Here is a 19,602-nt window from a genome sequence, read left to right on the forward strand (position 1 = left end):
TGAGTATAAGAGTTGGAATGTTATGGTAGGGTTGTATAAGGCATTGGTGAGGCCGAATTTGGAGTATTGTGAGCAGTTTTGGTCACTGAATTACAGGAAGGATATGATGGGTATAGATAGAGTGAATGCATACAGGTTTTTTCCACTGAGGCTAGGGGAGAAAAAAACCAGAGGTCATGGGTTAAGGGTGAAGGGGGAAAAGTTTAAAGGGAACATTGGTGGGGGGATTCTTCTTCACACAGAGTGGTGGGAGTGTGAAATGAGCTGCCAGATGAAGTAGTAAATGTGGGCTCACTTTTAACATTTAAGAAAAACTTGGACAGGTACTTGGATGAGAGGTGTATGGAGAGATATGGGCCAGGTACAGGTCAGTGGTTCTCGGCAGAAAAATGGTTCAGCACAGCCAAGAAGGGCCAAAAGGCCTGTTTCTGTGCTGTAATGTTCTATGGTTCTATGGGTGCTGGGTGGTGCAGCTTGTTGGGCCAGAAAGTCCAGATCCTCACTGTATCTGTAAATAAATATATCCAATGACTTGGCCTCCACAGGCAGCTGTGGATACACATTCCACAGATTCACCACCTTCTGGCTAAAGAAATTCCTTCTCATCTCCTTTCTAAAACTATGTCCTTAGATTCTAAGACTGTGCTCTCTGGTCCTACATTCCTCCACTATTGGAAACATCCTCACCACATCCACTCTGTCTAGGTCTTTCAATGTTGGTAGGTTTTAATGAGATCCCCCATCATTCTTCTGAACTTCAGTGTCTCCAGGCCCATAGCCCTCAAATGCTTCTTATACTTTAACCCTTTCATTGCTGGGATCATTCTTGTGAACATCCTCTGGACACTCATCAATGCTAGCACATCCTTAATCAGCATATTAATGTTTACATCGCATTCTGGCCTATTATTAGAGACCAGATCCATTTCTTCCTGCTGTTACTGTGACTTACTCATCTATAATGTCACCATTAACAAGTCTGATATAGCTAAGTGGTCACCAAACCAATTGTGTCAGTACTGAACAGAGCTGTGGCTTTTTCCATTTTAAAATTCCAGAGGTTGCAAGACACACACGACTGAGGAAACGGGCCGCACTCATTAGACAGAACGTCACAGCACCTGATCATGGGAACAACATGCCATCTGAACACAGCATTACAATGGTACCTGAGCATGAAGGCATTCCTGATAACAGGAACACACCCGAGCCAGGAAGTGGGAACTTCCCAGAGCATGGGAATGGGAATACGTTCGACCTGATCATGCAGAGCACATCAAAGTCAGCTAATAGAAATATAACTGGGCCTGGAAATGAAAATGTAACTAAGCCAGGTAACCTGAGAACAGCTGAACCAGGTTACGGGAGCACAGCTGAGCCAGGCAACAAGAGCTCATCTGACTCATATAACCAGAACATATCTGAACATAAAGGGAGCATGCCTAGAACTGGAAATGGCTATACACCTGAGCGAGGTAACAGAAGCACACCTGAGGCTGGAAACGGGAGCAGACGTGAGGCTACAACAGAGCTAGGTAACAGAGATAACATTGAGAAAATTAAGCATCCTTTTCTCTATCCGTGTGATTGCTGTACTAACAGCTTCAATTGCTTCTCAGTTCCAGAAAGGAACTGAGGACACTCATTACCTCATCATCTCTCAGCTTTTGTTATTCTTTCCCTAAAATGTTAATCTGTTTCAGAATTTGAATAAACCAGCATCCCTTCCTACACTACAACTTTCTCTGTTCCAGGACAATCCAACTCAACAAGTCCAGTCCATCCTCATAACTGTACACCCCACACCAGTCCACAACATAGTGAATCTCCCCTTGCCCTCTCCAGCACATTCACACTCTATAGTGACAACCCCAGACTGTACATAGTACTCCAGATGTGACCTCAACACTGTTTCACACTGTTCTACATAACCCCCGTTCTTAACTTCTGTGCTCCAGCTAATGGAAGCACAGATCCCATACAATATCTCAACTAATGCCAGGGGCCCCTGCAACTGCACCAGGTCACTTCCACCCTCTGTTCCTGTTCAATATTAGTAATATCCAATCACTAAATGGATATTATTTGCCCTTGCTCTTCCCATTTTGCACCACCTCAGATTTCAGGATTAAGTTCCGTCTATTCTGCCCACCTTACTAATCAGTGTTGTTTACCGTTCAACTGGGTCTTCTAATATAAAGTAACAAACTCAGAGTGGATCAAAATATGAGCACATTTACTATTTTACTTGCAAGGGGAAACTACCTCTAAACAACACGCCTCAGAACAGTTTCCGATCATAGGTTTCAACCAAAGCACTTTATACTTTTTACAAGAGAATAGTAATTAGGATGCTCCATTACATTCCTCCATTATCTTCGTCTAAACATCTGCTCTTGAGAAGCCCCATCCTGTTTTCCTCCGTTGTCTTCTCTGGCTACAAAAAAAAATCAAGTCACAAAAAAAAACTTCCTCCTATAAAACACAGACTTGTGCAAGTTTTCTCACACAAGCCAGCACAGTATTTTGGGATTTCTTGGACCTTCATTTTGTCACATTACATTTTACAAAAGTTACAAACTCATAAAGACTTCAGGGTTAGAGATATATTTCCACATCAGTCAATATCATCCTGGAGCAAAGGTTACCCTCGTCGCTGTTAGCAATACCACAAATCTCAATCAACTTACATCACCTCCAAAGTATAAGTGAGTACAACAGACAGCATAGGTCCCAGCACAACCCCAGGGCACACCACAGGTGATGGGCTTCCAATCACAGCAATAAGCCCCCACCATCACATGCCCTCCCTGTACCAGCCTTCTGTGATCATCCTCCCTCAACAACCACAGTGCATCAGTCCTGTAAGTCCATCACATTACACCTATGCATACCGGACCACATCTGTCCAGCAACCCATCAACCTCCTGGGATGTGTTGTCTCAGAAAGGAGAGAATTTTGGAAGGGGATCTAAGAGGTTTCATGGGTACCTAATGGTTAACATTTTCATCCAGAGGGTGGTTAGCTCTTGCAATGAGCTACCAGCAGAAGTGGTTGAGGTAGATAAAATAATAATATTTACAATGTACTCAGACAGGTACATAGATAGGAAAGGTTTAGATGGACAGTCACTAAACATGGGAAAATGGGATTAGCTAAGGTGGGAATCTTGGACCACCTGGACCAGTTTGGCTGAAGGACCTCTTCCATGCTGTGTGAGTCTATGACTTGTTCTGCTTAAAAGGGCTGGATCCACAATTGGGCCACATCTCCTTCCCTGAGGCGAATGTACCAAAGGAAGATTTATAATGATCAGTAGTTTGACTGCTTCCCACTATCAAGGTGAGCTTCTACAATAATTCCCTGAAGATCCCTGGTGCTGGGACGAAAGCCCTGTCTCTTGGTCAGTGAAGAATTAAGTGTATTTCTCAGTGTGCTACAAAATCCACCGGTCTGAGGACATGTCCTTCAGTGAAGTAGCCATTCTGTCTGCTGTCATTTCAGACCCTGGTCCATCTTCCACTCTGTCCACTGATGTCAGGAACCACAGTGATCCTGCTGGACAGTGGGATCTTAGACTGACCACTACCCTGGAGCAGGTGAGTTCATATGGACGTTTCTCCTGTGGCCTAGTGTCATTCCCTTCACAAACAGGGAGGCTGTTCCCACTCACTGCTTCCGCTAGGGTGTGATGCAGCACTGTAATTGAAATGCTCCCTTTGTTGCAGCTGGAACTGGATGCAGCTAGAAGCTTACAAAACATGAAAGGTTTTCTTTGTGGTATTTCATTATACCCTTTAACTAATAAATAAAATAAAAAACGTGATTTTTCAATCTTTATTCTAAATATCCATAATATGCATATTGCAAAAAATGTTTAACGTACCGTGGAGTTTTCAGGCCATGTAAAAATTTCCTGCTCAGAGCAATGGTTAGTCCACGCTGCTGTAAAGAACATGTAGAGGGAATGTCGTTCCCACTCTTCCCCAATTCCTCCATTGTGACTGTCACAGGTGCTAACGCTGGAGACCTGCCCCGTCCCTCTCCTTCCTTGCACAGCCTTTCTGGCCATTTCACATCCATGGCTGAGGTCATGGAACTCCTGTGTCCCACTCCCCAGCACAATTACCCCCAACTGCTTTATCAGTGCCCAGTACCAGACATTATGTTATAATTTACACAAAGAGGCTGTGCAAAGAGACATGCATGTAATGGCAGCAGGGACACCACAGCATCAGAGTCAGGAACAGCTGCTTCTCTTCAACCGTTCTTCAAACAACACAACCCTAATCACTGCCTCAGTAAAGCAACACCGCCATATTAACACTACAATGGACTTTAAAGAACATCAAACACTACAACACAGTACAGGCCCTTCAGCCCTTTTAACCTACTCCAAGATCAATCTAACACATCCCTCCCACAAAGCCCTTCATTTGGCTTATCTAAGAGTCTCTTAAATGTCCCTAATATATCTGCCTCTATCACCACTCTGGAAGTATGCTCCATGCACCCACCATTCATTCTGTGTGTCACAAAACTACATCTGACCTCCCCCCATTCCCCCCGTACTTTCCTCAATCACATTGGAATTCCGCCTCCTCGTTTGTTGGCTTTGTTTTCTTTCTGTTCTAATTGTTTCTCTTTAAAAGTTGTGTACGAATGTTTTTTTTTACCTTGTAAATGTTACTTATCTGTTACTGTGTGCCTGTGATGCTGCTGCAAATAAATTTTTCATTGCACATGTACACACGTATTTCTGCACAAATTCTTGATGTTCACTTTCACTTTAGCAGACACTGACAGACCACAAAGGTAAACTTAAACCTCTCTCTCTCATATCTCCTTAGCCAGCTTCACCTGGGAGACTGTTTTGCTCCATGATAACGAATGTGAGTCGCCTCTTCAATAAACCATGCTATAACCCCATCAAAGGATCACCACTTGAGGTGAGCAGTAACCCATCAAATTTGGACGATAGACTAGAATCCAGATTATGCAACTGTGTACATCACCCATCGCCCCAGCAGTGATTTCCACACTCACTTCTCTAGGGGAAATATCAGAGCTAAGTTTTCATTCCCTCATAAACTTTCCTCCAATCACTTTAAAATTACACCCCTTCATATTAGCCACTTTTGCCCCGTCTACTCCATATATTTGCTTGTGGTTCTTTGCCTAACTCCATGGGAAATTTGTTCCCGCTCAGCGAGCCGTGTGCCCCTGAAAAAAACACTCCTCACTCCATCAAACACCTGTGATGTTGATCAGCTATCTCACACCTCCCCTCTTCCAGGTTTCCCTCCTGATCTTATGACATGGATATTTAGTAATCCCTCTCGGCACCCTTTCTGAGCCATTAAACATGTATGGAGAGTGCATCTGTCTCTTCTACTCTCCACTGCCCCCATCGCCCAGGGCTTTTTCTGCTGAGATGCTGAGGCCCAGGTGTACAACTCCTGATGAGGCCGACACCTAACCTCAGGAGAAGACCTCAGCCCAAAGGTGAAGCCACAGCTGTTCAGTATGGGGAAGTAAACCAGCTGTTTGTCCTGCCTCACCCAACAGACTTGCCGCGCTAATGAGTGATCAACTGTTCCCTTTTGCAAATGAAATATTAATGGGGGATAGTGCCTGAAACTACCTCCCTGCATTGAATGCAGGAGAGCTCGATGGCGTAAAGCAGTCTGAAGTCCTTTGAAAGCAATCACGAACGTTCACTGTGGAAGAGAAACACAGGAAACAATGTTTGTCACTTGGCCAAAAATCCCATTTGGGTTTTGACCGTTTCCAAGCTTTAGACAAACTCAGATGATCCTGATGAAGGGTCTCTGCCTGAAACGTTGACCGTTTCTTCCCCTCCACAGATGCTGCACAACCCACTGAGTTCCTCCAGCATTTTGTGTGTTTTGCTCTGGCTTTTCAGCATCTGCAGAAACTTTTGTGATTAGGTGCATTTTGTGGTGGGTCTCATCCCAGGGAAAAGAGCCCTGAAGGATGTTCCCTCCCGGATCCTGTGGAGAGAAGTAGAAGAGGTGAGAACTCAGCCTGGAGCCAGGTGGTTAAAGTGTCCCAACCTATATGGGACACGAGTGAACACACCACGTGTCCCACACCATAGGCACTGGATGCCGGAGAAAATCTCACTCTGCTCACTCTGAATCATGGCTCTTGTCTTTCACCTCCTACTGAAGTAACTTTTCTTTGCGCAGGATGTTGTCCGATACATCACTCAACTGCTGATGGAGGACTTCCCACTGGCGGGCATGAGGCAGGATGAGCGGATAAACTCAGCCTCCAGTATCCTGATGGCGGTGGAGAGAGTGGCTGTCACACTGGGGTTGACCTCAGCCCTGGACCAAGTGATGGCCATGCCCAGCCAAGAAATGGGTAAAGCTTCACAGCACCAGGTCCCAGCACCTGCAGCACAAGGGGAGAGCATAACCAAAAACACCAAGCCACTGAAAGTCCTTCCTCATGCTGGTGGAGCCGTCATACAGTTTAGGGCTCAGTATTACCCCCAAATAAAAGCGGTGGGCTCTGGAGAAAAGAGGGAGAATAAATGGCCGTCATGTGGAAAATGGGCTGAAAGGCCTCAAATTGTGCTGTGCAATTCTAGGAAGAGAAATGACTGACAAATAGAGACTGCTTGGGAGAGGCAGCCCTTGTCAGCTGTGTGCCAGTGATCCACAGGGGTTAGGTTAGACATCAATCAATGGATGAGGGGATGGGAGTGACACGGTGGGGAACAAAGGAAGGGAGGAGGGAGTGTGACGCCTGGTAGATGAGAACAAGGCTCAGCTCCAGCCTCACCAGCGCACAGAGGGTGGGGTTTCAAGAGTAATTTCTTCATTCCTGCTAAGGTTTGTTGTCCAAGTAGCAGAAGGTCATTGCTCCCAGGCTAGGCTATTACTGGGACATAGGAATTAAGTTCCTGAGAATGGAAGAGGCTTCTACTCATTAGTTTCACTCTTAGAACTCCAGGTTATTCGTGTGGACAGCTCTCGCAGTGCTGACGGTATACAGCTACAAGCCAAGGACAATGCCCTGGAGCTTTTATGGACGACAGCCAACAACACCTTTGGGAAAGGTACCCTTTCTGCTCCCTCTCCACAAGGCACAGCCTCCCTTTCTCACATCCTCAAAAGTCCACACTGTCCCTCCTGGCTCCAGATGGGGAGGGTCAGTGTTTACCTCCACTCCAGGCCGTAGATAACAGCCTCACCTCCTCACTTCACATTTGTTCGTGCAGCATTTAGGGACAACTAGGCTGACCATGGCAGTGCAGGTGGGGCCTACCATAGTCACCGCTCAGTTTATCAGCTCTTGTTCAGTTCCGATGTCAAGTTCATTTTATCCAAGTATCTTTATTATCTCAGTCACGTGCTTTTGTCCCAGACAACCAAAGTTCCGCTGGTGAACTTAACTATCTAAGCTCTTCCTCACTAAGGATAATGTGGACCATGTTCCAGACAATCTAACAGGGATGTACCATGAATGAGAGGTTATTGAACCTGTTCAAGACCAAATTCCACAACCCTGCTTGCCTTTTCACAAAAATGTCATAAGAATCATAGGGTACCACAACACAGAAACAAGCTCTTTGGCCCACCTAGTCCCTGCTGTTGGCCCACCAGACCACAGCCCCTATACCCCCCCCCCCCATGTGGAGGTGTAGTCTGGTGGCAACTCCTTGAGATTGTGGGGATAAGATGCACCCATGAACTGCTATGGTCCATTTAGAGTAGATACTTCTCTATTGGGGAGGGAGCTCTGAAACTTAGATGATGTAAGGCTGCCGATATACTTCCACGGCAGGATGGTGTGTGACATGGAGGGGAACCTGTAGGTGGTAGTGCTACCTTCCAAGGAGTGGGTGAGAGGATACACCAATGGATACCTCAGGGAGAAATGATAAGGAAGAGGGACTGCTTCAGGTGGGGTTGGGTGGGGTCTGCTGTATGATAAGTACTGTGGGAGGGATCAGGTGTATGATGAGGGCTTTGGATGGAGGTCAGGTGTGTGATGTGAGCTGTGGGAGAATCAAAGTGTGTTTCCACTATTTCCTCTCTAATGGTACATCCTCACTTCCACCCAGTGTTTCCTGATTGACTTCTTCTCCTTCTCCCAGGTTCTGCTGTGCTTGCTTTCATCGTATACAACAATCTGGATCCAGTGCTGCAGGGAGCATGCTATAAAGACAAAGAGAGCGGAGATCTTCAGGACGATGTTCAACTCCACTCTAAAGTAGTTTCAGCTGCTCTGGAATTCTCACCCAGAACCAACTTTTCTGTGGTTGTAAACTTTGTCTTGAAACATAAAGAGGTTTGTGAGATTAGCAAGATCAGCTCAGTACAGCCAAACACCTGGTACATTGAATGTAACTTAATGCCCAAGGCAGTTATCGATCAAGGCAACACACACAAAATACTGGAGGAACCCAGCAGGTCAGGCGCATCTTTGGAAAGGGAAAATCAGTCCAATTATCACCTGTCAAGCTTGTATTCTTCCCCCCTCTTCCAGGGTTTCAGCCTGAAATATCAACTGTTTTTCCGCTCCAACCTGCTGAGTTCCTCCAGCATTTTGTATTCGCTGCTCTGGATTGCCTGATCATCAAAAATGCTGCAGTAGAGGATCTTAAATACATCAGGAATAGAAGGTGAGTGTTATTGACGGGAATTGCTGGAGTGTTGTGCCCAATTCTGGGGTCCACACTGTAACATGGAGGCTTTACAATGGGATATTTGTATGAAAAGGCCTGTTTTACCTCCTCTAGGGCAGCACCTGAGACTGGAACATCAGACTTGAAGATACTGCTATCAGATTTGTCTGAAAGTGGGGCCTTTGAAACAACAATCTTACTGTGCACCATCAAACAACTGATCAGTAACTGTCATTCTGCTCTCCATACCTCCCCTTCATGTCAATTCCACCTTAAGTCACCATCCAGAGCTGGACAAGAGCTGACTGTGTCAAATCATGTTCTGCAGGTAGGGACCACTGCTGGGAGATTGTCCTGTGTGTACTGGAACCACACCCCGACAGGGAGTTACTGGTCCACGAGCGGCTGTGAACTGATACAATCCAACTTTAGTCACACGACCTGCCAATGCCAGCACTTGTCCAGCTTTGCCATCCTGATGTCCTTCAACAAGCAGGTGCGTGTTTGTCCTTCCCTGCGAGTCACTCCCCTTTCAGAGCCTGAGTGATACACAACAACTGAGAAGCAAATGCAAGGAAGGAAGCAAACATTTGTTTTACAAAGTAATGTCAGGAGCTGCCAGGGGTTACTGGGCGTATACTGACTGTCGATCTGTCATCAGGGACAGTTCAAAGTAAATTTATTATCAAAGTACAAATATATCACCATATACTACCTTAAGATCCATATTCTTGAGAGCATCCACCTTTGATTCAGCCAACAGTGGGGCAAGTGATGGGCAACAAGTCGTGCGACAAACCTCCAGCAATATGTACTGGGAAGTAGGAAGAGAGTGCACATTGATGGTGAAGACAAAGCATGTCTGACAAACCAGGCTGAGCTTAGGTAGTCACCAGCGCAGTCTGTGAAGATTATGTGCATGTACTGGCAGGCATACTCTCACCCAGGGACACATTAAACTACAAGTAGATCCACCCCCAAACACTGACTGGAGCAATCCCTTTGAGTAGTTTCAAGGAGCTCAGCAACTTCCTAGTGTCCCGGATTCACTTCTACAGAAATAAATCTTCCCTGAGCATCTTTGCCTTGTTTGCTCCTTCTCTTAGGGACCGGATTCAGGAAGTTTGGAAAGAAGTGTAAAGTGGTACATTTTGGGAAGTTATACCAGGACAGGACTTACATAGTGAATAGCAGGGATCTGGGGAGTTTTATATAACAGGGAGACCCAGAGGGTAAGGCTTCATGGTTGTGGACTCGCTTTCAGGGACTCTGCAGTTCATTTTCTATGTATTGTTTGTTTAGTTTTTATTGTTTACATGATTTATTCTTTTCTTACACCTTGGATGTTTGTCAGTCTTGGTTGTGTGATGTTTCTTGGTTTTGTGGCCGCATGCAAGGAATCTCAAGATTGTATATGGTATACATTTACTTTGAACATAGTTCCCTGAAAGTGGAAACACAGGTAGACCAGGTGGTGAAGGATACACAGGCATGCTTGCTTATATCGGAGGGGCCATTGAGTACAACAGTGAGACCATACCTGGAATATAGGTGCCATTCTGGCTGCCCAGCTGTGGGGAGGATGTGATGAACCCAGAGAGGGTGCGAACAAGATTCACATGAAAGTTGCCAGAACTGGAGGGTTTGAGTGATAAGGAGAGATTACACCAGCTGGGACTGTTCTCCCTGGAGAGCAAGAGACTAAGGAGTGATGTTGTAGAGGTTAATAAAACCATAAAGGGTGTAGATAAGATGGATGATCACAACTATTTTCCCAAGATAGGAGAGTCTGAAACTTTTATAACCATATAAAGGTGAGAGGGGAGAGATTTAAAGGAGACCTGAGGGAGAGGCTTTTCACAATGAGGTGGGTTTATGGAACGAAGCCACCAGAGGAAATGGTAGAAATGGGTACAATTACATTTGAAAGCCATTTGGCATGTACATGGATAGAAAAGGCTTAGACAGATATAGACCAGACATAGGCAAATGGGACTAGCTTTGATGTGAATCTTGGTTAAGATGGATAAATTGGGCCAAAAGGCCTGTTTCCGTGCTGTATGATTCTAAGGCCAGCTCCTACTGCATATGACTGGGTTCTGAGCGGGAGAGTTAAGCTTAATTTGCTCCCTGATTATATGGTCAAATTGGAAGGCACACTCACTTCTTCTGGACTAAGTAACTCAGAATGATTACATTCCTCTGCTCCCCCATGGAACTGTGACAGCTCTCTCCCAGTGACCCAATGGCCACCCTCCTCTCCTCCCATAGAACTGTGCCAGCTTTATTACGTGATCCAACAATCACGACCCAAACCCCCACCCCAACTCCTTCCCTCTTTCTCTGTATTTTTTCTTGTTCCTTCTTTATCTAATTTCAAGTTCAAATCAGTTACTGTACCTTTCAGTGTGCACTGGACCCCACTGGGCTGTATGTCTTCCTTTGGTCTCCAGTGGACACAGTGAGCACTCACCTGGAACACAGAGTCATAGAGAACTATAGCACAGAAGTAGACCTTTAGCCCATCTAGCCTGTGCTGAACTGTTATTCTGTCTAGTCCTATCAACCCGCACCTTGAACAATAGTACTCCATGCCCCTCCCATATTTTAAATGTTGAATTCTATACCACATCCTGCACTTCACTGGTAGCTGGTTCCACACTAGTACCACCTTCTGAGTGAAGTTCCCCCGAGGGTTCCCCTTAAATATTTCCGTTTTCACCCTTAACCTATGACCTCTAGTTCCATTCTCACCTAACCTCAGTGGAAGAAGCTTGTTTGCATTTAACCTATATATACCTGTCATAATTTTGTATACTTAAATACCGCACTCTTATTATAAACCTTCCTTTACTAAACAACTTGACAAGTTCTCCAGCACGGGGAATGGCGCAACAGTGACAGATGTGGTAACTCTGCCTGTGTCTGTGTGATGTGTAACTGCCCCACTGGTGGGGGAAGGGGAGAGTTATGGTGGAAAGCAGGAAGATGGTTTAAGCTACTGTTGATTTGTGGTATCAATCAGACATTGGGGAGAGTGAGGGAACCATGGGTAGGTCAAGGACCTTCAGCTCAAGAAACATCTGCTGCCCTAACCCATCACTTCCTTCCACAGCTACAGGGCTATTCGCAGGACTGCCTCTCAGTGATTACCTTCATTGGGATCCCGATATCACTGGTGTGTCTGCTCTCCGCCCTCGCCACCTTCACCCTTTGCTCACAGGCCAGAAACGCAGTGAGCACCACCCACACACACCTGTGCCTCAGCCTCTTCCTGGCTGAGCTGCTCTTCCTGGTGGGAATCAACAGGACTGTCAACCGGGTGAGATACTGGGGTCGAAGTCAACATCAACCAGGTGACGCGCGTGTCCTTGTTAGTGAAGCTGTGTTAATGGTTGTTGACTCCACTAACAAAGTGATGAAATGGTGGGAATTACCCATGAGATCCTCTGGTCTACCATCATTATCACAATTTCATCAGGACTAACCAACTAACCAATCAGGGAGAGCATGTAAGCACCACACATGTATTGCTAGTAGTTGGGATCGAATCTGGGTTGCTGAAGTCATAAAAGCATTCCAGCATGGAAATAGACTTGTCATCACATCTAGTTTGTACTTACCTGTTTTCCTGTCTGGTCCTATTAACCCACACATGGACATAGCCCTCACACCCCTCCCATCCAAGTACTTATTCAAACTAATCTTAAATGTTGCAATTGATCTACATCCATCACTTCCACAGGCAGCTTATTTTAAATTTACAATACCATTTGAATGAAGATTACCTCCTCAGGTTCCCATTAAATATTTCACCTTTAACCCTAAACCTATGACCTCCAGTGTCAACCAACCTCAGTGGAAATACATTGCTTGTACTTTCCCTAAATATACCCCTCATAATTTTGTATACCTCTATCAAGTCTTCCCTTATTCTGCTACACTCCAAGAAACAAAGTCATAATATATTTAACCTTTCCTTATTACTCAGGTCCTCAAGTCCTGGCAATCTCCTAAATTTTCTCTGTACTCTTTCAATCTTATTGATACCTCTCCCATGCGTAGGACTGCACACAATATTCCAAATTTGGCCTCACCAATGCCTTGTGCAACTTCATTGTAGCATCTTTACTTCTGTACTCGTTGTTCCAATTTATGAAAGCCAATCTCTCTTTATGACCCTATATACCTGTGATGCCACTTTCAAGGAATCTGTATTCCTAGATCCTGCAATTCTTCCACACTTCTTAGTGTTTTACCTGCTGCACCACACACGCTAAGCTGACTCCAAAGTAAAGTTAGACAGGGTAATGATCAATCAGGGTGGTAGATATTCAGTCTTCCGCCAAAGGGCCTTTGAAGCTGGAGGTGAATTGGTACTTGGAACATTACTGTCAGATGATGGCATTAAACACGTGGAGGTCAGGACAAACACCAATGGAAAGGTGGCACAACCCAAGGGAACTCCTCCATCCCTTCTTATGTCTGACTTTTATGTGTCTGTTTGTTTTGCAGGCAATGTGTGGTATTGTCGCTGGGTGCTTACATTATTTGTTTCTGGTGGCCTTCACTTGGATGAGTTTGGAGTCAACTCAGCTGTATCTGATGGTCAGGAACCTCAGGAAGATGAGAGTGTCTAATTCCAGCCAGTTGGGGAAGTTCATCTACCCTCTGGGATATGGCAGCCCTGCGCTGATAGTGGCCATCTCTGCAGTAATATACCCCAATGGATATGGATCAGAGCGGAAGTAAATGTGGTGATTTAGTCTTCCCTGGCTCTAATAATTACTCTCTGCCCCAGCTCATGCTAACACAAGCTCTGACTATCCCTGTCTCCATCAAATGGCAGAGAATGAGCAACGAACATGCCAGCCCGAACTTCAGAAGGAACTAGATCCACGACACTCTCGTGTGCTATTGGGCCAGTCCAGGGAGACGTGCCCATTTGTAGGACTGGGAGATAGGAATCCTCAGCCACTCTGGGCTTGGGAAGTTTCCCCTTTAATGAGATGTTAAGTGGCCAAATATTAACTGAAAGCAGTTCCTCAAGCTCATAGATTTATTTGATATCAATGAATTCTAACCACTTTTCCTCAACATATTTCTCTTTCTATTTTAGCTGCTGGTTACAGGTGGAGAATGGTTTTGCCTGGAGCTTCCTGGGCCCGGTTTACTTCTTCATTTTGGTAATTACTTCTTAAATTCCTCATATTGACTGATTATTTTTCACTGAATATCTTTTTACAAAGAATTTCACAATTAAATTTTTGAGCAGTTCATTTGACAATCTCTCTGATAACCAATTCCTGACTGCCTCTGGCGTGGAGATGAGGGGTCTTGTCCTGCCTTCAGAGACACTAGAGTGAAGCTGTCACTCCTGGGGATAGAGAACACTGCCCCTTAGGGAAGTTTACCAACAAACTTGGGGTGGTGGGAACCAAACCGAAGAGATGGAGGAAGAGGCAGTTAGCTCACAAATAGAGAAAGCTTGGCGACAGAGCGAGAGAGAAGATAGGCAAGTGATAGAGAAGGGACGCGCTCAGACTGATGGTTTAAGATGTGTCTATTTTAGCGCAAGGAGTATTATGAACAAAGCGGATGAGCTTGGAGGATGATCAGTACTTGAAGCTATGATGTTGTGGCCACTGCAGAGACGTGGATGGCTCAGGGGCAGGAATGGTTACTTCCAGTGCCAGGCTTTAGATGTTTCTGAAAGGACGAGGAGGGAGGCAAAAGAAGTTGGGGTGTGGCACTGTTGATCAGAGATAGTGTCACGAAAGCAGAAAAGGAAGAAGTCATGGAGAGTTTGTCTATGGAGTCTCTGTGGGAGGAAGTTGGGAACAGTAAGGAGTCAATAACTCTATTGGGTGTTTTTTTTTTATAAACCACCCAATAGTAACAGGGACATTGAGGAGCAATTAGGGAGACAGATTCTGGAAAGGTGCAATAACAACAGGGTTGTAGTGGTGGGAGATTTTAATTTTCCAAATATTGATTGGCATGCCCCAAGAGCAAGGGGTTGGGTGGAGTATGTTAGAAGTGTTCAGGAAGGTTTTTTGACACAATATGTAGACAAGCCTACAAGAGGCTGTACTTGATCTGGTATTGGGAAATGAACCAGGTCAGGTTTCAGATCTCTCAGTGAGACAGCATTTTGGACATAGTGATCACAATTCTATCTCCTTTACCGTAGCTTTGGAGAGGGATAAGAACAGACAAGTTAGGAAAGCGTTCAATTGGAGTAAGGGGAAATATGAGGCTATCAGGCAGGAACTTGGAAACATAAATTGGAAACAGATGTTCTCAGGGAAACGTACGGAAAAGATGTGGCAAATGTTCAGGGGATATTTGGGTGGAGTTCTGCATGGATACATTCCAATGAGACAGGGAAAGGATGGTAGGGTACAGGAACTGTGGTGTACTGTGGTCAAGAAGAAAGGAAGAGTTTACGAAAGGTTTAAAAAAAACTAGGTAATGATAGAGATCTGGAAAATTATAAATGCTAGCAGGAAGGAGCTTAAGAATGAAAATAGGAGAACCAGAAGTGCCCATGAGAAGGCGTTGGCAGACAGGATTAAGGAAAACCCCAAGGTATTCTACAAGTATGTGAAGAGCAAGAGGATATGACATGAGAGAATAGGACTAATCAAGTGCGACAGTGGAGAAGTGTGTATAAAACCGGAGGAGATAGCAGAGGTACCTAATGAATACTTTCCTTCAGTATTCACTACGGAAAAGGATCTTGGCAATTGTAGGGATGACTTACAGCAGCTTGAAAATCTTGAGCATGTAGATATTAAGAAAGAGGATGTGTTGGAGCTTTTGGAAAGCATCAACTTGGATAAGTCACCGGGACCGGATGAGATGTACTTCAGGCTACTGTGGGAGGCGAGAGAGGGGATTGCTGAGCCTCTGGCGATAATCTTTGCATCATCAATGAGGACAGGAGAGGTTCTGAAAGATTGGAGGGTTGCAGATGTTGCTCCCTTATTCAAGAAAGGGAGTAGAGATAGCCCAGGAAATTATAGACCAGTGAGTCTTACTTCAGTGGTTGGAAATTTGATGGAGAAGACCCTGAGAGGCAGGATTTATGAACATTTGGAGTGGCATAATATGATTAGGAATAGTCAGCATGGCTTTGTCAAAGGCAGGTCGTGCCTTATGAGCCTGATTGAATTTTTTGAGGATGTGACTAAACATATTGATGAAGGTAGAGCAGTAGATGTTGTGTATATGGATTTCAGCAAACCATTTGATAAGGTACCCCATGAAGGCTTATTGAGAAAGTAAGGAGGCCTGGTATCCAAGGGACCTTGTTTTGTGGAAGTAGAACTGGCTTGTCCACAGAAGGCAAAGAGTGGTTGTAGACAGGTCACATTCTGCATGGAAGTCAGTGACCAGTGGGGTGTCTCAGGGATCTGTTCTGGTACCCCTACTCTGTGATTTTTATGAATGACCTGGATGAGGAAGTGGAGTGGTGGGTTAGTAAATTTGCTGCTGATGCAAAGGTTGGGGGTGTTGTGGATAGTGTGGAGGGCTGTTGGAGGCTACAGCGGGACATTGATTGGATGCAAAACTGGATTGAGAAGTGGCAGATGGAGTTCAACCCAGATAAGTGTGAAGTGGTTCATTTTGGTAGGTCAAATATGATAGCAGAATATAGTAATAATGTTAAGACTCTTGGAAGAGTGGAGGATAAGAGGGATCTTGCGGTCTGAGTCCATAGGACACTCAAAGCTGCTGCGCAGGTTGATTTTGTGGTTAAGAAGGCATACAGAGTATTGGCCTTCATCAATCGTGGGATTGAGTTTAAGAGCCGAGAGGTAATGTTGCAGCTATATAGGACCCTGGTCAGACCCCACTTGGAGTACTGTGCTCAGTTCTGGTCGCCTCACTACAGAAAGGATGTGGAAACTATAAAAAGGGTGCAGTGGAGATTTATAAGGATGTTGCCTGGATTGGGGAGCATGCCTTATGAGAACAGGTTGAGTGAACTCGGCCTTTTCTCCTTGGAGTGACAGAGGATGAGAGGTGTAGATGATGAGAGGCATTGATCGTGTGGATAGTCAGAGGCTTTTTCCCAGGGCTGAAATGGCTAGCATGAGAGGACACAGTTGTAAGGTGCTTGGAAGTAGGTACAGAGAAGATGTCAGAGGCAAGTGTGTTTTTTTTTAAACAGAGAATGGTGAGTGTGTGGAATGGGCTGCCGGCGATGGCAGTGGAAGCGGATACGATAGGGTCTTTTAAGTGACTCCTGAATAGGTATATGGAGCTTAGAAAAATAGAGGGCTATGGGTAACCCTAGGTAATTTCTAAGGTAGGGACACATTCGGCACAGCTTGTGGGCCGAAGGGCCTGTATTGTGCTGTAGGTTTTCTATGTTTCTAAACACAAAAGATCTCCAGAACAAAGCAGTTTAAAAGAACAATACCTACCCCTCAACTGGAGCTGTACAGGATGGATCTAGGCCCTTTGGTCCATCACACCAACACTTACCCATTCCCTTCATTTGATTCCAAAGTGGACCCCAATCTCTGGCTGTTTACCTGCCCCCTTTAGAATGTCCTGTAACTGAATTGAATTGACTTTATTTCTTACATCCTTCACATGCAGGAGTAATAATCTTTATGTTACATCTCTGTCTAAATGTGCAATGATAGTAACTTATTAACCATATAACAATTACAGCACGGAAACAGGCCATCTCGGCCCTTCTAGTCCGTGCTGAATGCTTACTCTCACCTAGTCCCACTGACCTGCACTCAGCCCATAACCCTCCATTCCTTTCCTGTCCATATACCTATCCAATTTTACTTTAAATGACAATATCGAACTTGCCTCTACCACTTCTACTGGAAACTCACTCCACACAGCTACCACTCTCTAAGTAAAGAAATTCCCCCTCGTGTTACCCCTAAACTTTTGTCCCCTAACTCTCAACTCATGTCCTCTTGTTTGAATCTCCCCTACTCTCAATGGAAAAAGCCTATCCACGTCAACTCTATCTATCCCCCTCGTAATTTTAAATACTTCTATCAAGTCCCCTCAACCTTCTACGCTCCAAAGAATAAAGACCTAACTTGTTCAGCCTTTCTCTGTAGCTTAGGTGCTGAAACCCAGGTAACATTCTAGTAAATCTTCTCTGTACTCTATTTTGTTGCCATCTTTCCTGTAATTCGGTGACCAGAACTGTACACAACACTCCAAATTTGGCCTTACCAATGCCTTGTACAATTTTAACATTACATCCCAACTCCTATACTCAATGCTCTGATTTATAAAGGCCAACATACCAAAAGCTTTCTTCACCACCCTATCCACATGAGATTCCACCTTCAGGGAACTATGCACCATTATTCCTAGATCACTCTCTTCTACTGCATTCTTCAATGCCCTACCATTTACCATGAATGTCCTATTTGGATTATTCCTACCAAAATGTAGCACTTCACACTTATCAGCATTAAACTCCATCTGCCATCGTTCAGCCCACTCTTCTAACTGGCCTAAATCTCTCTGCAAGCTTTGAAAACCTACTTCATTATCCACAATGCCACCTATCTTAGTATCATCTGCATACTTACTAATCCAATTTACCACTCCATCATCCAGATCATTAATGTATATGACAAACAACATTGGACCCAGTACAGATCCCTGAGGCACACCACTAGTCACTGGCCTCCAACCTGACAAACAGTTATCCACCACTATGCTCTGGCATCTCCCATCCAGCCACTGTTGAATCCATTTTACTACTTCAATATTAATACCCAACAATTGAACCTTCCTAACTAACCTTCCATGCGGAACCTTGTCAAAGGCCTTACTGAAGTCCATATAGACAACATCCACTGCTTTACCCTTATCAACTTTCCTAGTAACCTCTTCAAGAAATTCAATAAGATTTGTCAAACATGACCTTCCACGCACAAATCCATGTTGACTGTTCCTAATCAGGCCCTGTCTATCCAGATAATCATATATACCAAAATAAATAATATTTATGTATAATAATTTATAATAAATAGAACAGTCAATGTAATATAGAGTACATGCAAATCAATGAGAGTTTATCAGTCTGATGGTCTGGTGGAAGAAACTGTCCTGGAGCCTGCTGGTGCTGTCTTTTTTGCTGCAGTAGTGTTTCCTGGATAGTAGCAGCCGAATTAGATTGTGGTTGGGGTGACTCGGGTCCCCAATGATCCTGAGCCCTTTTTACACACCTGTCCTTGTAAATGTCCTGAATCATGGGAAGCTCACAACTACAGATGCACTGGGCCGTCCGCATTACTCTCTGCGGAGTCCTGCGATTAAGGGAGGTTCAGTTCCCATACTAGGCAGTGATACAGCCAGTCAGGATGCTCTCAATTATGCCCCTGTGGAAAGTTCTTAGGATTTGGGGGCCCATACCAAACTTCAACAGTCTGAGGTGAAAGAAGCACTTTTGTGCCTTTTGCACCACACAGCTGATGTGCACAGACCACGAGTTCCTCGGTGATGTGGATGCCAAGGAACTTAAAGCTATTAACCCTGTCAATCCCAGATCCATTGATGTCAATAGGGGTTAGCCCATGTCTATTCCTCCTGTAATCCACAACCAGCTCCTTTGTTTTTTCACCGTTAAGGGAGAGGTTGTTTTCTTGACACCACTGTGTCAGAGAGACAACTTCTTCTCTGTAGACCACCTCGTTATTGTTTAAAATAAGGCCAATCAATGTGGCATCGTCAGCAAATTTAATTAGCAGATTAGAGCTGTGGGTGGCAATACAGTCATGGTTATACAGGGAGCAGAGGAAGGTACTCAGTACGTAGCAAGAGTATTGAGAGGGGCTCCTATATTGAGAGCCAGAGGGTTGAAGGTGAGGAAGCCCACTCTTACAACCTGCTGACAGGAAGTCCAGGATCCAGCTGCACAAGGCAGGGTCAAGGATGAGGT

The 19,602-nt window shown here is 44.8% G+C and overlaps 1 protein-coding gene across 3 annotated transcripts in view; it reads left to right on the forward strand.

The window, feature by feature from the left end:
- The window catches only part of LOC140740079 (adhesion G protein-coupled receptor E3-like), a 35,258-nt gene that overhangs the window by 9,908 nt on the left and 5,748 nt on the right, over positions 1-19,602 (forward strand). For 2 of the 3 annotated variants that reach the window (XM_073068946.1, XM_073068948.1), the window contains exons 4-13: positions 1,059-1,535; positions 3,506-3,600; positions 4,852-4,950; positions 6,214-6,391; positions 6,978-7,091; positions 8,133-8,326; positions 8,992-9,159; positions 11,779-11,985; positions 13,179-13,411; positions 13,783-13,849. In XM_073068946.1, the coding sequence (XP_072925047.1) occupies positions 1,059-1,535; positions 3,506-3,600; positions 4,852-4,950; positions 6,214-6,391; positions 6,978-7,091; positions 8,133-8,326; positions 8,992-9,159; positions 11,779-11,985; positions 13,179-13,411; positions 13,783-13,849 (1,832 nt within the window). The remainder of the gene's footprint in view (positions 1-1,058; positions 1,536-3,505; positions 3,601-4,851; positions 4,951-6,213; positions 6,392-6,977; positions 7,092-8,132; positions 8,327-8,991; positions 9,160-11,778; positions 11,986-13,178; positions 13,412-13,782; positions 13,850-19,602) is intronic. The other variant, XM_073068947.1, reaches the window with a different exon arrangement.

The sequence above is a fragment of the Hemitrygon akajei genome, chromosome 16, assembly GCF_048418815.1.
Source record: "Hemitrygon akajei chromosome 16, sHemAka1.3, whole genome shotgun sequence".
In the NCBI taxonomy this organism is placed as follows: domain Eukaryota; kingdom Metazoa; phylum Chordata; class Chondrichthyes; order Myliobatiformes; family Dasyatidae; genus Hemitrygon; species Hemitrygon akajei.